The sequence below is a fragment of the Crocodylus siamensis genome, chromosome 4, assembly GCF_052110815.1.
Source record: "Crocodylus siamensis isolate JL-2025a chromosome 4, ASM5211081v1, whole genome shotgun sequence".
Taxonomy (NCBI): domain Eukaryota; kingdom Metazoa; phylum Chordata; order Crocodylia; family Crocodylidae; genus Crocodylus; species Crocodylus siamensis.
In genome coordinates this window covers 105,597,686-105,619,178 of record NC_143398.1, presented here as the reverse complement: position 1 = coordinate 105,619,178, position 21,493 = coordinate 105,597,686, and the positions used below count along the sequence as shown (strand labels likewise).

The 21,493-nt window shown below is 43.4% G+C and overlaps 1 protein-coding gene across 2 annotated transcripts in view; it reads right to left on the bottom strand.

Annotated features, from left to right (window-relative positions):
- Positions 1 to 566: 566 nt before the first annotated feature.
- ATP6V0A4 (ATPase H+ transporting V0 subunit a4) overlaps positions 567 to 21,493 on the bottom strand; it is a 58,058-nt gene continuing 37,131 nt past the window's right edge. Inside the window, exons 12-21 of one of the 2 annotated variants that reach the window (XM_090043263.1) lie at positions 20,405 to 20,544; positions 18,622 to 18,779; positions 17,435 to 17,528; positions 14,354 to 14,472; positions 12,109 to 12,325; positions 11,001 to 11,108; positions 8,666 to 8,800; positions 5,633 to 5,750; positions 3,273 to 3,444; positions 567 to 926 (exon numbers count right to left, since the gene is read on the bottom strand). In XM_090043263.1, coding sequence (XP_089899389.1) covers positions 836 to 926; positions 3,273 to 3,444; positions 5,633 to 5,750; positions 8,666 to 8,800; positions 11,001 to 11,108; positions 12,109 to 12,325; positions 14,354 to 14,472; positions 17,435 to 17,528; positions 18,622 to 18,779; positions 20,405 to 20,544 — 1,352 coding nt within the window. In that variant the 3' untranslated portion in view covers positions 567 to 835. Of the gene's footprint in view, positions 927 to 3,272; positions 3,445 to 5,632; positions 5,952 to 8,665; positions 8,801 to 11,000; positions 11,109 to 12,108; positions 12,326 to 14,353; positions 14,473 to 17,434; positions 17,529 to 18,621; positions 18,780 to 20,404; positions 20,545 to 21,493 lie in introns of those variants that run through there. The other variant, XR_016441845.1, reaches the window with a different exon arrangement.

Below are 21,493 nucleotides of genomic sequence, written 5' to 3'. Positions count from 1 at the left end.
TCCTGCTCTGCCCTGCTCTATGCCTAGTTTCAGAGGAACACAGCTAACTGCTTTTCTGTATTAATGCATCTGTTCTCCTTGTTCATTATGCATTAGCATTCTTTGCATAGTCTACTTGAACAATCTATTTTAAAATTAAAACAGAAGTCACCATTTTATGAGTGGATTTTCCGTAGGAAAACAAGTCAACAATGAAAGAAAAAAGTGGTTACGAGTCTGCAGCTGGACTGTGCTATTATTTAAATGACAGACTTAACACTCTTCTAAAGTGACAATGTATGAGAAAGTCTGAAGTCCAGCAGTTATAAACTCTGGAACAAATCCGATAATAACGGGTTTGTTGTAGTAAAGTGCCTACATAAATATAGGTTTGTGATACTGCATTCTTCTCAGTTGTTTTGAATCATGTTTGTATAGTTGGTGTGCTAACCGAAGTGAAATCTGGCAAGCAGTTTAATCGCATGTAAATGACACCTGATCACCCTTGGGGCTAAGCCTAAATCAATACATTTTCTTTGGAAAAGTATGCATCACAAGGCAGGACAGAGAAAGGGAAAGAGCACATGTGAGCTCATTATGAATAATTTATTCATTTCAAAATATCACAATTCCTCTATCTTTAAGCAAACAGGAGAGAGGTGACTTCAAAAAACCGGTAGGGTTAGGTACTCGGCACTGACTTGGATAACCATTCCAATTACTATGAAATTCACATTTAAGAGAATTCAGCATTCAACATGGTAATAACATTAAGAAAATGTAAAATGAAGGATCTGGGGAATTCAAAATCTGTGTGTGCTGAGTTGCCTTTATTCTTCAGTTCTTTATTCTGCCTTTATTCTTCGGTTCCATTTATGATATCATTGAAGGAGAAAGGAGAAAACTTATAGCCTGCCCCCACGTAAAACTTGTTCTGGAATTCCACCCTAATGAGGAAAAATCAACACAGAGAGCAGTTAAATTGGCACAGTAATGAACTTACACAGTATAATGTGTGGGGGGGGGGGATGGAGAAGGAGAAAGGACCATTCTAAAAATCAAGCAGGGAAGTAGAAACAGCAATACTAGGGAGACCAGGACCTGGACACACGACTCAAGGCTGGGAGTCAGAAACTCATATGAGTTTCTAGTGATCTCTGAAGCATTGGGATGTGGATATGTTCTAGGTCAGCAGTCAAGCTGGGATTTTCCAGGGCGGGGGTGCATAATGGAAGTGGACACAGCCAGCCATCATGCCATTAACAACTTAGAAGAGAAAGAAGAACTCTCAGCATAATACATTTCCATCTCCCTTGCCTGCTGGGAGGAGGAAGAAAGGCAGGTGCTTGAAAAAGACAAATGCTGAAGCTGCAGCGTGACTTCACAAGTACTACCCAGCTGTATAGGACCTTCCACAAGTCAGTCTGAAGTGCTTTTAACAGGCACAATCGGCAGTATCTGGAAAGCAAGGGAAAGTCGCCCCCCTCCCCACCACACACACACTTAACAACTACGAGATCTTTAATAACCATCAGGGAGCACTGATATAATAAACAGGGTCTGCACCCTGGGGAAACCCTGGGGGACAGCTGGTGGGGGGAGTGCTGCAGGCTCTGAGAAGGGGCAGGGGCTGGGCATAAGAGTTTTACCCAGTTCCCAGCTGCTGCTACCACGGCCATACACGCTCTGCCCTCGTCTCCTGTGAGCAGCAGCAGCAGTGTAGTGTCCATGCCCCAGCTGCCATAGCTGCAAGAGCAACACTGTGGGACTGCTCTTGCTGTGGGGCATGAACTCCATGGGCATGGGGGATGATTTTGGTGCCTTTGTTAAAGTCAGCGAGTGGGGCTGGTGCCCCTCTCACCCTCCCCTAGGTATGCTACTGTCAGATGTGGCCAAGTTCCCTCCACTGTACAGTACAACAGTCTGAGATAACAGACTTTTCAGCTTCCCAGTGTCCAGACAGTATCAAGTGACTCCAAGCCTTTCAACCGCGTCTTGTTGACAGCATTATATGGTTAGTGATGGACTGTCACAAGATAGGAAGTACCCAGCAACAACATTTAAAAATGCCCTCCAAGGTTGGTTTGGGGGAGCTTTTTCCTCCAGTTGGTTTTACTTTATACATCACTACTAGGGTATGTCTACACTGCAGGGCAGTATAAACATATCTGAACTATCTTTTAAACTAGTTAGCTCAGGTTCTGCTGGCAGTTTAGCTGTGCAGTGTAGAGATCAGTCTGCATTTACTACCCAACCGACTAACTTCCCCAGTTTCTCAGACGGGTTTTGTATTCTGTGCTGACTTCCATGCTACCATGGTTAGACTTCTATTAGTACCCGAGTGAGGTAGTAGAAGGTTTATACAGACTTATACAATGGTGAGGCCACATCCAGACAAACATGGCCATGCGGTATGTGGTGCCAGAGACGTGTCTGTGGCACTACATACCACATGTTCAGCCGCTCGCCACACTGCAAGGGAGCAGCGCGGGGGTGACCCCTGGGTATCCAGGGGTCAAAAAAACTTGTGCAAAAAGAGAAAGAGGAGCGGTGCACATGGGGGCAGTGTATGCTGCTCAAAACCGGAGCCTGGCCAGACAGAGCCATGCTATGGCTACCAGTCAGGCTCTGAGTGACAGGTTCACTGCTGCTGTAGTCCCAGAAGGCCCCCAGGACCCCAGGTAAGGCTGCTGGGGCCAGTCCAGTGCTGGCCCCAGCCTCCCCTACCTCAACCTTGGGTGAGCTGCCACATGCCAGAGTGTGAATGGCATGGACGTTCCCCAGGGACAACCAGCTGAGGCACAAGGTGCACCACCACTAGTTGTCCAAGGGGAACCAAACATCCACATTCATCTGGACAGGGCCTGAGTGCATATCAGATATACCTTCAGTGCTTAGAATTCAGAGTGAAGCTGCAATCATAAGATCTTAAAGAAATGTCTTAATCACCCAAGTCAAAGTGGCACTGTTGCCCTTTACCTGCAGAAATTGGCTTACAAATATGAACTTGGTCCTGACTGATATGACTTTGGTGGTCTCAAATTAATCAGAAGTGGGTACTTCTGCATAGTGCATGACTTGTGCACCTAGCAGTCAAACTCAGAACTACTAATGGTACACAATGATTTGGGATAGGCCCAAGGCACAGAAACAGTGGTATAAATAAAAACCATTCTGTAACAAAATCTATGGTGGCCCCATCTCCATGGCCTCTATGCAGTAAATGGGTACCCTTTTCTCCCTGAAATTGCAATGAGAAAGGCATTTGGGGAATCTTCTTTTATAGAACTTACCAGTGAAGGCGCAGTGCATGCAGGAATGCAGAGAGACCCTCCATGACAAGCAGAATGGCTACTGTCAGAACTGCGAAGACCGCAAAGATGACAAAGACCACAATAAGTCCTCCCCAGCTGCTACTCCTGAGTCCCACACTCATCACCATGGTCCAGAGGACCTCAGATAATTCTGCAGTGCAAGTAAAGGAAAGAAAAAGAACTGAGCAAAAGTTGTGGACAGTTCAATAGCTACTGTGATAACAATCAATCATCGTCTTAATGGGTAGACTGGAGAATGCAACATCGAAGCCAGAAAGAATCCATCTTTTGCACAAGGTAAGATGTCCTTTAGAGCTGATACCTTAACACTGGCTGGAGATCAGGAACACCCAATGTAAAAAAAAGGGAACACACTTTGGTGACAAAGATGAATGCAAAATGCTCAAGACAACTAGATTCCTCTTGGAATGTGACTGACAGGAGGGACCCAGGCAGCTACACTGCCATCAATTCCTACCACTGTGATAGGAAGACATGGAAGCTTCTGCAAAAAGGCTGCTTGGATTTCCCTGGGGGGCTCTGACAGGTACGGCTATAATTATTCATTACAGCTCTCCATAGGAGCACAGAGCCAGACTTAAATGGGTGCAAATGAGAGCTCCAGAGCTCCACTGGCGTCAGTAGAGCTAAACTGAGGCTGCAAACAGATGTCACCTTTGGGCCATGAAACTTTTTATGGCATAACCAACCAAAAGCAAACAGACATCTTTCTGCTCCTGGGGTGCACAGGACTGGTCCTCTGAAGCCCCAGGAATGCCTGCCCAGTTTCCCCATTTGCAGAGGCATGCCCAGCAATCCTGACTCAGGGTGCATCTCTGCAAATGGGGAAACCCTGGGGTCCCCTGAGTTTGCAGATGCTTGCCCCAACTGTTGTCCTGCAGGATTGGCTCCCAGGAGTGGCAGGGGCCCAGCAGGGGCCAGGATGCATCCCAGCAGAGCTGATTCACTTCATCTAGTGATGTCTCTTTATAGCCTGCTTTATGCTAGCTGAGGACCTTTGTATGTGTCCTGCCTGGCCACTTCCTCTTATGGAAGACATTGAGAATGAGCACCTAGAAAATGAATGAACTAGTTCTGTTTACCTGGGGACTGCGATAAGCTCCGTATCATATATCTAATTGTAAAACCAAGCTTAGGCCCCATCAGCAAGCTCACAAAACCCAACCTACAGCACAATGTTATATCAAAGTTGCAGCAGACTTGGAGTGAAGAGTCCTGTCTACAGTAGACAGGGAAACTGTGCTCACCAGGAAACTATATATCCAAGGCACTTCAATGACTCCTTTTATGGTGAGTACCTGAGCACTTTATTGTCTTTCATACATTACTCCTCAGCACCCCCTGCATGGGTAGAAAAGTGCACCTCTCTCCTCTGACAGATGGAGAAAGGAGGCACAGAGGGACAAAGTGACTTGCCCAGGGTCACCTGGAAGCTTGTGGTAAATCAAGCACCTTTGCATTAAGGGGTTGTTTTTTATATTTGTCTCATTCTACACTGCAATCTCTGTGGGGAAAGGACTGTTTTTTTGTTCCAGGTTTGCACAATACCCAGAAGCAGGCAGTACTGCCACACGTTCAATAAATAGATTATAATGATAATCAGAGATGCTGAAAATCAGACCTTCTGAAGAGCTTGAAATTTCAACATCTGTTTTCATCCTAAATCAAGAAAAACTGCAATGGTGATTTTTTTCCCCGATGAAATATAAAGTTCTGAATTAGTTCAGTGTGACCATTTCAGGTCAGAATTAAAGGTTTCAACATTCTTGAAATGAGCTTTGTCATTTTGATTTGTTAAACTGAAGGAAAATGTCATGTTTCAGGTCATTTTAACATTGATCTGTCCCCTTGAACTGCTGCTGTGATGGGTCTTGTAACCTGCCTGCCTTACTACCCTCATCCATCTCTAGGGCTAGACTCAATTTCCCATGACGGATTATGATGAAGCTACCAGAGGAGGAAACTACGGTGCATCACAGGAAATTCAGAGGGCTTGGACTATATTAGAGAACAAAGGCATGAGACACCCAAACTACAACTTCCATGAAGCCTCTCAGCAGCTAGTATGAACACAAGTCAAACAGCCACAAAATATTCAATCAGGTTTGACAATTCTCAAATCATACCAATTTGTATTGATGCAGAATAGTTTGCTTCAACTTTCCAGGTGGAAAATCCCACAGCAGATTCTGAGTTTGCAGAAGCTTCATTTTCATTTGCAGTGAAAATAAAGATTTCCGATGACAATGACACATTTCCCATAGCAGCAATGAACACTGATTATTGTTACAGCTGAACAACATGAAGCAATAACTCACGTGCATGAGCCAAGCTTAGTGCCCAAAGCCGGAGGTAGGATGCCGTATTGGAGATGCAGCCCAGGCAGTATTCAATGGTGTGGATTGCTTGGTGGACAAATGTGTCTCCAAAATTGAACTGAAATGATGCAAAAATGAAGCTGCCTCACCTCCATTCTGGGCTGCCTGGCTAGTGGAACAGTAATACACTATACATTGTAGGTTAGTACACATTGTGCACCAATCTCCTTCTTCAGGATGATAGGAGCAATACGTGGCTATTTGACAAGAGGACAGGTCTGTAAACTGTTCTGCTTGTTCCATCTTCTCAGGCACCAAACTTGGAAGAAGAAAAACTCCAGTGAAAAGCAACTGCTAAACAACCACTCTGTATTTGCCTTCCCCGCACTTTGCTGTATTCACTAGCATACTACATCTACCTTTCCCCCAAAAATATTAGCCCTCCAAAATGGGGTTTATGTCTTAAGCAGGGGAGCAGATTTTCTTTACCAGAACTTCACTATGTGAAAGCACAGAAGGATAAAGACACTTTGTTAAAAGATGGCTGCCAACTTCTCTCCCCCTGCCAGGAAGTCAAAGGGGTGGGTTCAGTCCAGTGTTAACTCTTTCACAGCTGTTCACAAATTGGCATCAGTTTTTGGCAAGTTTTATCCCACAACAAGGGTATGGGAGATATGTAATACCCACCCAAATCAGTGCTACCTAGCTTTGGGCTGGGACTGTGCAACTTCCAAGAAGGGGCCACATATCCTGGGAGCTGCACCACAGCAAGTTGCAACTCCCTCTGAGCAACATACCCCATGGGCACCCTCACTGCCATCGCTGCACCACATCTCCATGACCTACCCCCACCCCCTAGTGCACTGCATGTCTAAGCTGGCCCACCACTACACAGTGCACCTGGGGAAGGGTAGCAGTAAGATTTGCCCACTCTTACCTGATGGTAAATAACCAGGGCAGCTAACTCCTGAATGAGCCCTACTACTATTTAGCTTGTGGATCAGATCACTATTGTGGAAGAACAGGCACATGAAACAGTTGCTACAAAGAAGTTGATGCCTGGCAAGTTCCCATTCCCTTTTAACTCATGGTGATGCACCTTTGTTTGTCCAAACCCTGAGACTAGGGACAGACATTACACATAAACCAGTTTAAGTGATCAGAACCTGGTTTAAACCTGTAACAGAACAGACATTCAGTGCACACAAACCAGTCTGAAAATGGCTGAAACTGATTTGAGATAAACCTGGTTGAATATAGTATCACACTTAATTGATTTGGGTCAAACTGGCTTATGCAATGTCTGTTCCAAACTCCTCCCTGGTTTAAGTTAAATCAGAGTCCCCCAGCATGCTCTTTGGGCTGGGCTGGGATTTCTGCTCCACAGTCTAGATTCAGACTAGACATCAGGAGGCGCTACTTCACTGTCAGGGCTGCTAGGATCTGGAACCAACTTCCAAGAGAAGTGGTGCTGGCTCCTACCCGGGGGTCTTTAACAGGAGGCTAGACAAACACCTTGCTGGGGTCGTTTGACCCCAGTACTCTTTCCTGCCCATGGCAGGGGGTCGGACTTGATGATCTGCTCAGGTCCCTTCTGACCCTGCCAACTATGAAACTATGAGCTGGGCTGGCCTCTCCTCTCTCCTCCCTTGCTGGAGCTCTGGCAGAGACTTGTAGGCACAGCAGGGTCTTCCTGGCATCCTCCTGCCCCATCCCCCCCTCACCATTTGCTGCTCAAGTAGGGATCTGTCCCTCCTCTCTCCCACAGCATGGACCACATCCAGTATGCGGTATGCTAGCTAATGCTGAGAGGTGTCTGTGTAAAGCAGACAGGACAAAGGCAGACAGGACACTGTCAGCTTAGGGCTTTTTTGGAGCTAATCAGTAGGTAACTGGTAATGTCCCTCTGTTCCTTCCTTGGAAAAAGTTGTTTAAGAAGAGCTTGAACTAAAGAAAGAGGCTTTTTTTTGTTGGGGTGCTAAATGCTGATAACAGTGCTGATAAATGCTCTGTTATCAAGGCTGGGGGAACCCCTCTCTACTCAGAGGCCAAGGGAGGGCTGCTCTAGCACCCCCCAGCTTCTAGCCTGAGCCACTGCAGGCATGTGCCTGAATTTCCTCAGTCCAGCGGATGTCTGTATGGTTACAAACCAGTTCAGCCTAGCCAGATTAGACTACCTGCAAAAATTGAATCAATTCAGGCTCAGGCTTTTTGAATGTCTGTCCCTAGCCTTTGTGTAGAAGCTCAAAGATCTACTGAACTCAACCTCTGTGCTGACTTCAGTATGGGCTGGATCAGTCTATTCAGGTCAGAACAACACTGGCAATTTTGGTTGTTTTCATTTTTCTCTCCAGATTTCAGATTCTTTTAACACGGAAAACTCATGTGCCTTTTGAAATATGGCAACTGCTTTCCTGCAGCAATGGATAAAACCTCAAGGGGACTGGAAGGCTTATGCTTTGGTGCTTAAACCAATCTCCAGCTACATATAGGGAATATGGTCCCAAATCAGCCTGCAGGGGGCTCTGATGCTGGCCCTGTCCAAGGCAGGATGCTGGCCTATGGGGGCCTTGAATCTAAGTGTCCAGATCCTGGCAAATCCTATATTTCTATGGTCAGGCATGCACCCCCTAAGCCCAGGTGCTTAATCTAAAAATCTAAATGTATATGTTTCCTACTTGGACAAGAGGGCACAAAAGAACAAGCTTTCCTACAGGAAATGAGACTATTTGTTCTATGGTCTTTTGCCATTTGCACTCCCCACTAAAAATTCAGCAAAGCATGTAAATGAAAAGTAATGAAAAAGAAGTTTGACCTGCCCGAGTCTCCAAAAGATTAGGCTCAGGTTTAGTCAAAGCACAGGTTTGAGGATTCAGAGGGTTCTTCTCTTACTAGAAAACCTGCAGGCAAATTCAAAGTCTCCATTTGGCCCACACAGAATATTATTTGCATTCCAGTTGGAACGCTTCCCAAGGGTAACTGAGAGCTGAGAGCTGCCCTTTCCCTCCACCCATCCTGCCCTGATTTCTCTACCTCTTCCTCATGATCATCGTGTCCCCCATGGCCACTACTACGGTTTTCACGACCAGCTTTCTTGGAGTTGTTGGGTTCAGTGATCTCCACTTCACTGTCACCAGCAGGGCCTTCTGAGATTGGTGGTGACTGGAGCTTTCAAAAGCAAAAGAGAATGGCTCAGTTTATATTATTTGAATTTCTTGAATGATCCGAAGGGGAAATACTCATCAAAGAAAAACTGATATGGTACATAGTTTTATATAGGTATAGAAGGATGACTACACAATTATAACACAGCCAGCCTACAACATAAAAAATATCAGGAGTAATCTGACATTTTTTAGAGAAACAGAGTGTTTTCATCACAATCACTAGCAAGAATAAAAAAGAAAACCCTTCAACTTTGAGGGCATCTTCTATCTAAGGGCCCCAGTATAATACACATGCAGTTACTCAGGCCTCATAAGCCCACTGCAATGTTGCACATTGGAATACTGTCCACATTTAAGAAATGAACCTGAGGCATGTGAAGCCTGACACCCTCCTGCAGTTACACTGGTGTTAACCAACGGTAGTCAAAGTCCATGAAGTTAGATTGGTTTAGGTAAGAGCGGAATCAGGGCTGGAGGGAATAAGTGACTTGCCCAAGGTCATACAATAAGACTCTGTAAGATGGAAGCAGAATTCAGACATCCAGAGGCTATGGCCTATGACAAGTCTCAAGGCCGTCTCAGCCTCTCTCCACAACCATTATTTGTGCAGCATCCCCAAAGTGAGTGGCATTTTAACATAGAACATATCTTGACCCATGACTCAAAGATCATAGCTTCAAAAGACCACCTGGCTTCAACAATGTCCTGTATTGAATTTAATTCATAGCACAAAAAAAAAAAGCCTGAGACATTACTGAATCAGCAGCTTTTAACAGATATTCTGGCATTCGTTATTACTTTCAACACGTTTTGTATGGAAAGCCTCATAAATGTGTTTTGTTCCATTGTATCAGTAATCTCTATTATACTTGTTTATCTTAAGTTGGCTTGAATGTCAGCATAAAGAACACATTTTGCTGCAGCTGTATAAATCTGGCCAAATCTAAGATTTGATCTGGTAGCTGACATATGAAAATCATTGGCTGAAACAGGATGGGGGAGAAAAGCTATCAGATGTTGTTGGCTGCCTGGCACAGAGCAGGAGCTGCAGTCAACAATATAAAAATCTTCCTTGAAGTCCCAGAAGAATTACAAAATAAGAAGTTACAGAACAAATGTTGTTCTACACACATCTCCTAGGGACCCAGCTTTCCATTAAAGGTCTTTAGTTACTGGACTAGAAAAGGTCACAGAGCACATCCAGCTTCTTTCCTTTTAAATGAAGTCATTTGTGCTATATAAAAGGTATTCCCCTCTCCATAGCTAACTACAAACAAAAGAAAAATGTTAAAAGCAAATAAGAATCCTTCACATGCCATAAAAAACAGAACAAATAAGCAACTAGGACATTGCAATTTTGCCAGTTGCATGCAAGATTAGGATAAAGTGTATAATACACAGGAAAGAAGGGCCTTCTACTGGATCAGCATTTCTCTACCCATGGGTCGTGACCCAAAAGTGAGTCACAAGAATATATGAAAAGGCCGTGAACAAACTTTAAAAAATGATTCAACAAACTTTTAAAATGGATTCTCCTTTAAAGGAGAAAAATGTGTGGGAAACATGACTTTTCCCTTGCAAACTGGCAGAGCTCCAGCCTGCGAGAGGGTGCTTGAGGCCCTCTCTTCCCCACACACCTCCCCCCACTCCCCATGTCCCAGACATTGCGGGGCTGGGGTCAGGGGGAAGGGTCACTGGGTCAGTACTGGCCATCAGTGTTTACAAAAGGGGCCTGATACAAAAAAGGTTGAGAACCACTGCACTAGATAATAGGAATTGTTATCACTGAGAGAAGAAAACATTGTTGGAAAATAGCTAGTCACACCTTTAAATCAGGTATTTTCCTCGAGCTGTGTAGACAGTCTCTTCAGAGGACAGGAACATAATTTTAGCTCTACTCTCAGCTTACAAGGAGCAAGCCATCTAAGTCCTTTCATGTGAAGCATGGCAAGAAACTGAAGCATTCATAAGTACTTTCTTTTAACAGCTTTGGACATAGCCTACTGCTTTCAAAATGGCTCAGTGCTGGCCTAAATCTGCCTCCATTGGTAGAACTCACATTTCCTTCAATGAAAAACAGAGTTAGCTCTTTACCAAATGCTACTGAAAAATACCAGTCAACTTTGGCACCAGTGTACTGAAAACCAACATGCTTGCAACTATACCCGTGCTTAATGTGATGATAGATTTAGTGCCCTTACCATACGCTGAGCTTTCAGGTGACTGGCTCGGAGAATAAAAGGTTTAATCAGAAGCATCCATGGAATAGCAATCAAGGCAAATATGACCAGAAAGCTTTGGACTTCCTTCTACAAGGGACAAACACACCTATTAAAGGGATATCTCAAATATTGTCATTTCTCAATAAGTGACATTAGCATCCTAAAATATAATGCTATAAGAATGGCATTTTTTTATTTAATGGATCTTCTCCCTGTGTTCCTGGGTGGTTAAAATGACCACTTTCTGTTTTCCAGCCCTGCAGGGTAGATCCAGTAATAAATTTTGTTGGAAAAATGCTGATTTTTCAAAAATGAAATTTATGGTTAAAGCCAGCGTGAAAAAGAGACAGACTCAGCCTGGAGTAGTCAGGAACATGATGAACACACACACACACACACACACACACACACACACACACAGAGTATCTGGGTGACTCCAGTTCAAATTTCCTGCTTTGCTTTTCTCCCACAACTAGGCTGTTCTGAGGTAGGTCTTTTTCAATCTCTTTCTCAATCACAGCTCCCTGTTGAAGCTGTTCTACTTTGTTTTAAGTTTACTGGAGCAAGGACTTGAGCTTAGGTCTTGTATATCCTAAGTAAGAGCCCCTTGTATCATATTGGTGTCAGGATGGGAACAGGTTTTGCAAGGTAATATGAGCTCCCTCCCCTGTGGCTGCTCTGTAATTAGGTCTGTTTCCTCAATACCAGCATAATTAGGAGAATACCAAGAGAACAGACCTCCCCAACCAGGCTGGCCCAAGGTCTGCCCATTCCCTCCTCCTTCACAGATGGATTCCCCTGCTTAGAGATAAGAGTTTATTCTAAGAAAGCAAAAAGGTGACAGGGCTACACCTTAGGAAGAGCTAGTGTTGGCACTATGCAGGACCATATTCTACCCTTGTCAACCTGCGTGTAATCCGCCACACAGGGGGAAGGATTCAGCTCTTAGACCTCTTCTTGGCAGACTGGAATTACTTGAAGGGTAGGACCAATTTCAGGTTTGCTCTAATTTGTAAAATAGCATAGCAGATTGCACCACTTGGCTATGCTGGGTTACAGTGACTCACTAAAATTAGGAAGTCCATACCTGATGTGTATATAAGGGGATGTTTGTAGGATCATTGTAATTGAACAGGAACATATTGATGAAGTGGATGAGAATGCTTGGTGCATGCTGGGATATATGGACATTGTAGTAGCACCATTTGAATATAATCATGAAGAGCAGGTAGCCAAAGAGACACAGGATAAATATCATCTCTGGAATGAACTGCAGGACAATGTTAATTGTTTTCCTGAAGTAGCTGGAAAAAAATGATAAAGAGGTTGGTATGAGCGATACGGTACAAGGCCATTGAGCAAAGGCTGCATGGAACATCATTTTAGTGTATGAAAAATAAAACTAGAACCAGACCATTGTGGTTACCAAATTCAGGATGCTGGTATCCTTAGGACAAATGCTAGCCTGCCTCCTTGGTAAGCTTTGGACTGCTGCTAAAAAAGCAAGCCCCCTCACACACATTGGGCCCCTCTAATCTGCCTCACTGATTAATTGCTTAGATTGGGCAGGCACAGAGAAGGAGCAAGCAGATGGGGCTTGTTTCTCAGTGGCATCCCCATGAACAAAAGGAAGATGGTATGGATATGGCCTTGGTGATAAAAAGCACAATTTAAATACAAATATTATTTTAAACATAAGATATTCGGGTTCTTATAGTTAAGCCTATTACTATAGTAGCCCAGGCCCCCTCTAGGTTACTACATAAAGAGCTATGCAACTTTAGCGTTCTTTTAACAAAGGAAGTGCTCAATATTAGGAGTGCCATAATTAAGGTTTTCCAGGCAACCTTAAATTTAGCTCCCTGTGTGAAGGTGTTAGGATACTTTTCTAATGATGGCCTCACACACACAACACACATACACATTTTTCCCCAGGACCCCTGTTTCACTTAGTGCTCAGGGTGGATGGTGTTCACTGAATAAGCGGCTATACAATATTTCTTTTTATCCTGATCAGTCAAGTGTGTGGCTCCAGGCCTAATTTACTGCATGCTATTCAAATTCTGCTCTGAAGACAGAACTGGCAATTCTCTTGTGGGATTTTCTATTATGCTCACATCATAGCCTACGAGTGCTTTACACATGTTAATGAACTTATCTTCACAACAGACCTCCAAGTGGAGGTGGTACCATTATCCCCACTTTCCACATGGGACCCTTCTGCACACAGATTAAAGCTGAGCATGTCCAAAGGGTCAAATTCATTTTAGGTGAGCAGTTTGGACAACGAGGGCCTCATTTTTCAGAGTACTTGGCATTTTACAGCACGGCATGTGATCCCATTGAATTCAGTGGCAGCTGTGAGTGCTCAGCTCTTGGGTAAATCAAACCCTAGGTCTTAAGTTACAAGGGTGTAGGTTGTAGCCGTGTTGGTCTAAGGACATAGGAAGACAAGGTTCTTTGCGTGAATCTGGTATCTTTTATTAGACCAACTTAAATAGTTGGAAAATTTTCTCCCCAACTATTTAAGGTTTTAAGTTAGGCACCCAGAAAAGGAATAGCACACGTGTAGTGTCATGTCCCTAGTAAAAAGCCTGATTTATATGACTTGCCCCACATTACAGGATCAAGGTTAGAATTCACTTTTCCAGGGCAGTTTTAACCAGTACATCATCCTGTCTCTTCCCGCAAACCCTTGCCTCACTCATTAGATATCTCTCAATTTTGCAGCTAATGAGGCAGGGGTCCTACAAATCTGATTCACTCGCAGAACAGAGGGTGGGTGCTGGATGTAATGTACACATGCATCCACATCACCTTCCATGGGCTCAGGATCAGCACCAGGAGACAGACGTATTAGCAGGAAACAGAGATTGAAAAAAACCTCATGCACTTTTAGCTGCTCTTCTGTATCTCTGTAAATATTTTATGAAGTCAGAGAGAGAGAAAGATCATGGCAGGAGAACTGCTACAACCCTAATGATGAGGAGACTGTGATTGCTGGTGATCTTATTAGCTCCCTAAGGATAAAGTGCAGGGAGCATGGCCGGGTCTCCAGCACAACCCCCAGAGGACTGGTACTCCATCCATCTCTCCCTCCCTCCTTTGGACTCGAGACCAGTTCTGTTACACAAGTCTATCCAGGTACTTGTCCAGTGCTCAGCACCAAATCAGATTTTTACTAGTATCTTCCACTGTCAAACCAGAATGAGGTTCCCGTCCTTCAGGGAGATAAAGATAAGAACACACTCAGGGCTAGGGTCCAAATCTCTAGCACAATAGTCCAGAACCGCATCATTTGAAACCATTTGAAATGTAACAATGAAACTTACATGTGGTTGAAAAGGCTGAGTACCACCCCAAAGACCATCTGTGTAATCCCCATGACGACAGACATCTTCATTTTGTAAGAGTTTAAGAAAGTCAGCTTGTTTTTAGCAACGTTCCAGATCTTTAGGGGGAAAAAAGAGAGGAAACACAGAGAGAAGAGCAGCAAGATTATCAGGTATTCATTAGAAAATGACCTGGAAGTCAGTGCACTATGAATGTCAATGCCACCAATTTACTTCTGATAGCTCTACTTAGGACTGCAATCTCAATACTACAATGATACAATGCTCTTCTATAAAGCTTTTTAACCAAATAGCTCCCAGTTAAGCAGTGTCCCTGTTTTACAGAGGAGGAAACTGAAACATGGAGGGAGGAAGCCACTTGCCTGAAGTCACAGAGTCAGTGAAAGAACCATTAATAACATCCAGAGTTTCCCAGTCATGTCCTAGCTACATGGCAGTGTTGCCTCTCTATAACACAGAGGATCGGAGATGGGAATCTCCCACCTCCACACAAAAATAGCTCCAACATTTGCTGAAAAAAGTAATGATAGGTAGAATATATGTTCATTTAAACTAGGGTTGGCAATCCAGTCAATTGACTGGTCAAATATTGCCAATTGCCTAGTCTGACTGCATATTTATCAGTCAAAGACTGTAGCAATTTTACAAGAAAAGCTAAATTTTCTTGCAGATTTCTTGACAAAAATATGTTTTTTTTATTGTTCTCTGACACATTTCTTAACGGAAAATGTGTACTTTTTTCTTGTATTATTTGGAACTATTGGCAATTTTTCAGTTTTGGATTGAAATTTGACCAGTCAATTGACTGACCTTTATTTGACCAGTCAAATACACAACCCTAATATAAACACAAGAAAGCATATTCCTACTCATATTCACAGAGCAACTTTTCATATTCCTACCCATATTCATAGAGCAACTTTTTCCACAAATGGACTTTGAAACCCAGGGGAACCTCACCATCCTTTATCTCCCCTGTGCAAGATGATGTTTCTTTTCTCTCTGGGAGAACTTTTACAATCTTTGAATTCTCCTCTGCCTGATGAAAGGTGTTTGGACCCGAAAGCTGGCAATGAAAGAAATTTTTGCTACTATTTAGTTGGTCTAATAAAAGATATAACTTCTAAACCAAGAGTTTTATCTGCCTTTATACCTACACATGAAACTGAAAGACATCTCTGGTCAAAATTCAGAGAAGCAGCCCAATTATTATAATCATGGAAACCACTGAAACATAGCAAAAAGGCAAGGAAACCTATAAGAGAATCTAAGAATCCTTGCCTGACCAGGGACTTGGGGTAGTACTTAGGTACACTGCATCTAATCTAAATGATTTCTTTGCTGCAGTTTTTTCTGCACAGAGCATGGTGAGTACATGCCTATTCTGGAACTTCTTCTTTCAGATGCTCATAAATGTGTCACAGTTAATGCACCACCCAGCAAAACAAGAAGAGGCGGGAGGGAGATTTGTAGACCAAATACAATACTAGTTTCTATATAGACTTCTTACATTAATTTTAAACCTTTAGTACTCAAGGAGACCCCAGGGCATTCAGATCTCGTTAGCCACGGTGAGTATTTCTCCTTAAGGAATCAAGGCATCCTAAACCTGCAAAAAATTCTTCTTAACAAGATCAACAGTCCAGCCCTTTAGGCTGGTGAACAAGTTGAATCTCACAAAAGTGTCCACACTACAAAAACATGCTACAGTGCCCTTTTCCCGATTGTTAGGTCAGTAGTTCAGATTATTGTTGGATCCAGCAGTTGCCACTAATCCTCTGTCAGCAAACAACGCTGCCATCTAGCGCCCAGTTAAGCTCAGTTTTTCTCCTCATCAGAGACATTTCATGTTCTGCTGCGAGTCCAGCTTAAATGATGCAGCAGGATCAGTGCCTTGTTTTCAGAAAAAAAGGATTCACTAAAAATAATCCTTTCCCAGCAGACCTAGGTCAGGATCAGGCTGACCCAACCAAGAGAGGACTGACTACAGGCCATGACACAGGGGAATCATCACATAACACAGAGCCACTCTAATGCCTTGTACCAAATTCCCCCTTCTAGCCATGACTTAGACTCCTTGGCTGCCAGAACTGCCCCTTCGGGTAAATAGCAACCAGCAAGAACACAAGTTACTCTATTTTACATAGTAGACTGAACTGACATCCAGAGGAATCCCTAAGGTAAGGGAAATATGTAGGTTGCTCAAATGCATCCAAACATTGTTGCTCAAATGCATCCAAACATCACTGCTCAAAATGCTCCGAGCACTCTGTGGGCCCATCTCCAGACATGCTTCTATAATGTATACTGTTCTCGATAATGTATACTTTTCACAATAAACACACCTACAGGCTATAAGGCAGATACAAAGGAACTGGAGGTTTCTTTGTGCGTTTACTCAGAGTGAAACCATTTTCTGTACTCTTACCAACAGGGTGCTGATGGACAAAGGAAGTAAGTAGCTAAACTTGGTGGTAGTGACTGCAGCCTAACTAAATTCAGTGTACAGCATGAATGAAAAGGATTCACAGAAAAGAGAAATGATGAAGTGACCAACTTCAACACATGAAACTTAGGTAACCTGTGAAACACATTTCTTTTGTGTTTCACATACCCAATGTACCATACAGATAACAAGTAGGTAACCCTCAAACTGTGAGGCAGGCACGTATGCATTATTATCCCATTTTTATAGCTAACTAGAAGCTAATACTGAGAAGTCAGTGGCAGAGGCAGAATTAGGATTCAAGAGAGTCTGATTCCTAAATCTGTGGTCATTTCTCTGGGCTGTACTAACTGTCTGTTGAACTTGGAGGGAGAAGAAGAATGAATGTATTAAAATCCTTTAATGTTTAAGGGCAAGCATCTGTAATGCTACAAAAGGCAATACAAAACTTGCAGAGAATGAGAAGTATCTGATGTGGCTTCACAAGTGACTGCTCATGAAGGTCATGTGAAAAATATAGAGAGAGAGAGAGCGAGAGAAGCTTCTGATGAACTAGGTAAGTAGAATTGAGAAGGCACATAAATAAAGATCTTAGACCAATTTAACTATATTACTGGATCTATTCCAAAAGGATATGGATTTCCAGAGTAGACTCCTGGGACTGCAGGATCCAGCTGCAATGCCTCATTTTCTTCAAGAACATGCTTACTACAAAAGGAAAGAAAGTTGAGAATTTACACACTAATCCTAACACATAAATCAAAGCCATGTTTATCTCAAGAGAGCTAAAGGCTAAACAGATCATTTACCCTAGGCCTAGCCTGGCATTTTGTGCCTGCAGGCAGATAGTATTTGTGCTATATGTATGCTGGTATATACATGTTAGCCATGCAAGGCATGAACATTTTATTGCAGCTTTTATAAGCTTTCAAGACTAGACATCAATGTGGCATCCTGACAGCTTATGGCACCCTTACACAATGGTTCCCTAACATGGTGATTTTTATAACATCTTTGAAAAGTTTGAGGGAATGGAATAAATCACTTTTCCTTGACATGTTCTCAGGTCCTCTGGGCTTTGAGCTGTGTAAAGAGCCTAGAGCAAAACAAAAGGACTTAATGGGCTTGACTATACCATCTCTATGCCATGCCTACAGACATCCCTATAAAGAGCATTCACCCAGCAAGAGCACCACATAGGGCAGCCCAAGGGAAGCTGCCCTACACTCAGAAAGCCCTCGAGATTTACATTGTGCCAAGAGCCTCCCCAGCCACTGGAACAGTCCAGGGACTGGCAGGACATAAAAGGTGGCTTGGACTTGCCATGGTTCCCCCCACATCCCCGAGGTGTGAGCTCTGGTACTTCAGAGATTCGCATGCCAAGTATTCCTTGGGTTTTATTCTCTCTCAGATGCTGATTATATATCCAGATACTGGCTTATAGATGAGTACAGAAGGGAGAGATGAAAGATGCTCCACAGGAAATGGAAAACAAGGAGCAGGAGGGCAGTGAAGAATGGGACCCCCCTGTCCTACACCCGTATGCTGAATTGGGCCATGCTTACAACCCATGGCCCCTCTTCATGTCAGCAGAAATTTTAACTTCTTGTGAGGACCTTAAATTTTCAGATAAGATTTTTACAGCTATTAATTCAGCCCAACAACCCAAATTGTTTATAACCAAAACCACAGGAGGGATTTGTCTCACCCCTACACAAACTTTGAACCTGTCTGTATTATGAAGCCAATGGGTTTCATCATGCACATTTTTGTGTCTGGTTTTCTTCCCTGAACCACTTACTTCCACGTGCTGTTACTAAACATGGGGCGAATATGCCAGGAAGAGCCAAAGATGTTTAAAGACTTGGAGAAGCAGTCATTGTAGATAAAGCCAGTGTAGATGGAAAATATGCCCATGAGCAGGATCAGGTAGCGCCCACTGAAGAAGGTGTTCCAGATCTGCAAAAGAAAAATTTCAGGGGACAAGTAAGCAACCTTCATACACTCCAGTTCCATCACCAAAACCAGTCATGCAGCAAGCCTCAAGAGAGGAATTTTTACAAAGACTAACTCACTCACTCAGTCCTTCCTTGTATTTTCAGACAACCTTGCTTGGATAAGATGTTCTTGCTTCAACTTCAGCTTCTTTTTCTGCTTGAGCCATCCCACTACCTTGTCTAAATATGCTTCCTAAATCTACACGTAGGATCTCAAATAAATTTGTTGAATACTAGAAACCTTCACTAATTTTATCAGGAGCTGCTGATCACTTTTGAAAATCAGGCTGCTTACCTAGAAATCAAATCTGACTGTCCTGTTGTTTGAATACCTTGGTCCCAACTTACCCATGCAAACATGAGCTGTAGTTGTGTACAGGCATAGAACTGGGTGTACAGGCATAGAACAAAATTGCAGGTACAACTTTAAAAGATTTCTTAGGCTGTCTATTCCTTCAAGTATAACTAGGCAGAAAAACCTGCCAAGCTTCTATATAGGGTTTGAGTGCTGTAGCTATGATGGGCCAGGAAATGTATGAGAGGCAAGGTTTTTTATGATATCTTTTATTGAACCAACCATATAGCTAAGGGAGATGTTGGATGAGCCTTTGGGCACAAAGGGCACTTTGAAGATGGATGCTTTGTGCTTGTCCAGTCAGTTCAACAATGATATCATTAAAAACCCTTGTCTCTCCAACTTCTCTGGGTTGCCTGCTATCTCACCTAAGTCTACTTTGCGCCCCCCACCAATAAGCATGATCTTATCCTGTTGCATCCCTGAAAACCTATTAATGCAGAAAGTGGATAGGTATTTCTTATTTCTGCTTTTTGTGATTTAGCCTTATGACAACAGAATGCTATAAAAGTAGACAAGTTAATGATTTTTTTTTTTAGGGACTCATAGGTGCATCCAGATGGATGTGGATGCTTGGTTCCCTGGAGACAAACAGTGGTGGTGCACCTTGTGCCGCCAATATGTGTCCCTGGAGAACACCCATGCCATGCATGCTTTGACATGCAAGTACCCTGGGGGCAGTAGGAGAGGCTGGGGCCAGCACTGTGCTGGCCCCAGCAGTCTTACCTGGGGTCCTGGAGGCCTCCCAGGGGCCTCCCGGGGCTGCAGCTGTGGCAATCCTGCCAGGCAAAGCCTGGCCAGCAGCCACAGCATGGGTCTGGGTGGCTTAGCACTGCTTTTCAGCAGTACATGCTGCCCAAGTGTGCTGCTCTGGTACTTTTCTTGCAATTTTTTTTGACCCCTGGCTATCTAGGGATCAAGAAAGAATGCAGAAAAAACCCCCAGAGCAGCGCATGCTTGGGCAGCATGTCCATACAGCGCAGAGAACTGGACTGTGCGGTATGGGGCGCTGCAAATGTGTTTGTGGCATCACATATCACACAACCATGCTCATCTGGACATGTCCATTCACAGTCCATACAGGCTCACTCCTAGGCACCTAAAAAGTGGGAGAGGATTTGGCCATGTGTCAGAAGGGGATTCATTTAGCATTTGAGCTGTGGGAGGCTGACAGTATCAAATGAGAGTTTTGAGCCACATTGCTATGATGTAGTCAACCCTAGGAAACTCACCTCATTAGTACTTTTCTGGGCCAAGAGAGCCTTCTCATTAGTGACCATCCAGAGAGCAAAGCCCAGCATGACAGCACCATGGCCACAATCTCCAAACATCACAGCAAACAGGAAGGGGAAGGTAATTATCGTGTATGGAGCTACAGGAAGGAGACAGATAGGAACTCAGTTTCACCTAACTAAAACAGAAGGACCTCATCTGGAAATCGCCCATTAAGAACAGCATAAATTGTTTCACTTTCACTGAAGTCAATGAAGCTGCAAGTAGGTTTCAACAGGGCAAGTAGGTTTCAACAGGTCTCAATATTCTCAATATTCAGGGCTATGACTATACAGTTTTCACAATTACAATGTATACATTTGGATAACTCTAGGTGCCTGCTACATGGATGATAAAATCAAATAGCATACCTCAAACATTAACCTAAGATTCAAAATGCACCCGTCACCACCAAGCTAATTCATATATGAAAACATTTAAAAAAGAAATTAAAAAGTCCTAGCATACACTTTGCAACACTACCAGCCTTACTTGTAACTACTCGTCAATGAAGGAATCTGTCTTTTATATCTGTAGCCACTGTATTTGTTCGATAAGGAGGTGCAAACAGCTGAATTTGCCTGAAATAGCCAGGGTGCTTAATATAGTAAGTACAAAGCAACACCTTTCTACTTGAAATATAGAGCGAGGCCAAATGGTTAGGGCTATTTCTCTCTCTCTAGGTACCATATCCAGACAGGACGTTCGTTGGTGATCATGGTTGTCCACAGATATCTTCTGAGGCATATATAATTTCCAGTGTTGATACATGAATTCATTTAGACAAGCTCTTGACCTAAGTCAACCTCTGTCTTCCAGAATCTCTCCTTTCTTCATTCCTTCCGGTTAGGACCAGACTTTCAATTTTCTCTTTCCTCATAACATGTATTAGAAACTCCAATGGTCTCTTTCCAATGTTAATCAGCAGCTTCCTCCTGCAGCCTGCTCTTAACAAAGTATCTTCTCAGTTGAGGTGTGACTTGTCCAACATATCTTCAAGATGCACCTTAAGAACCACATCTCAGTTGCTTCAATTCTCTTTTCCATAC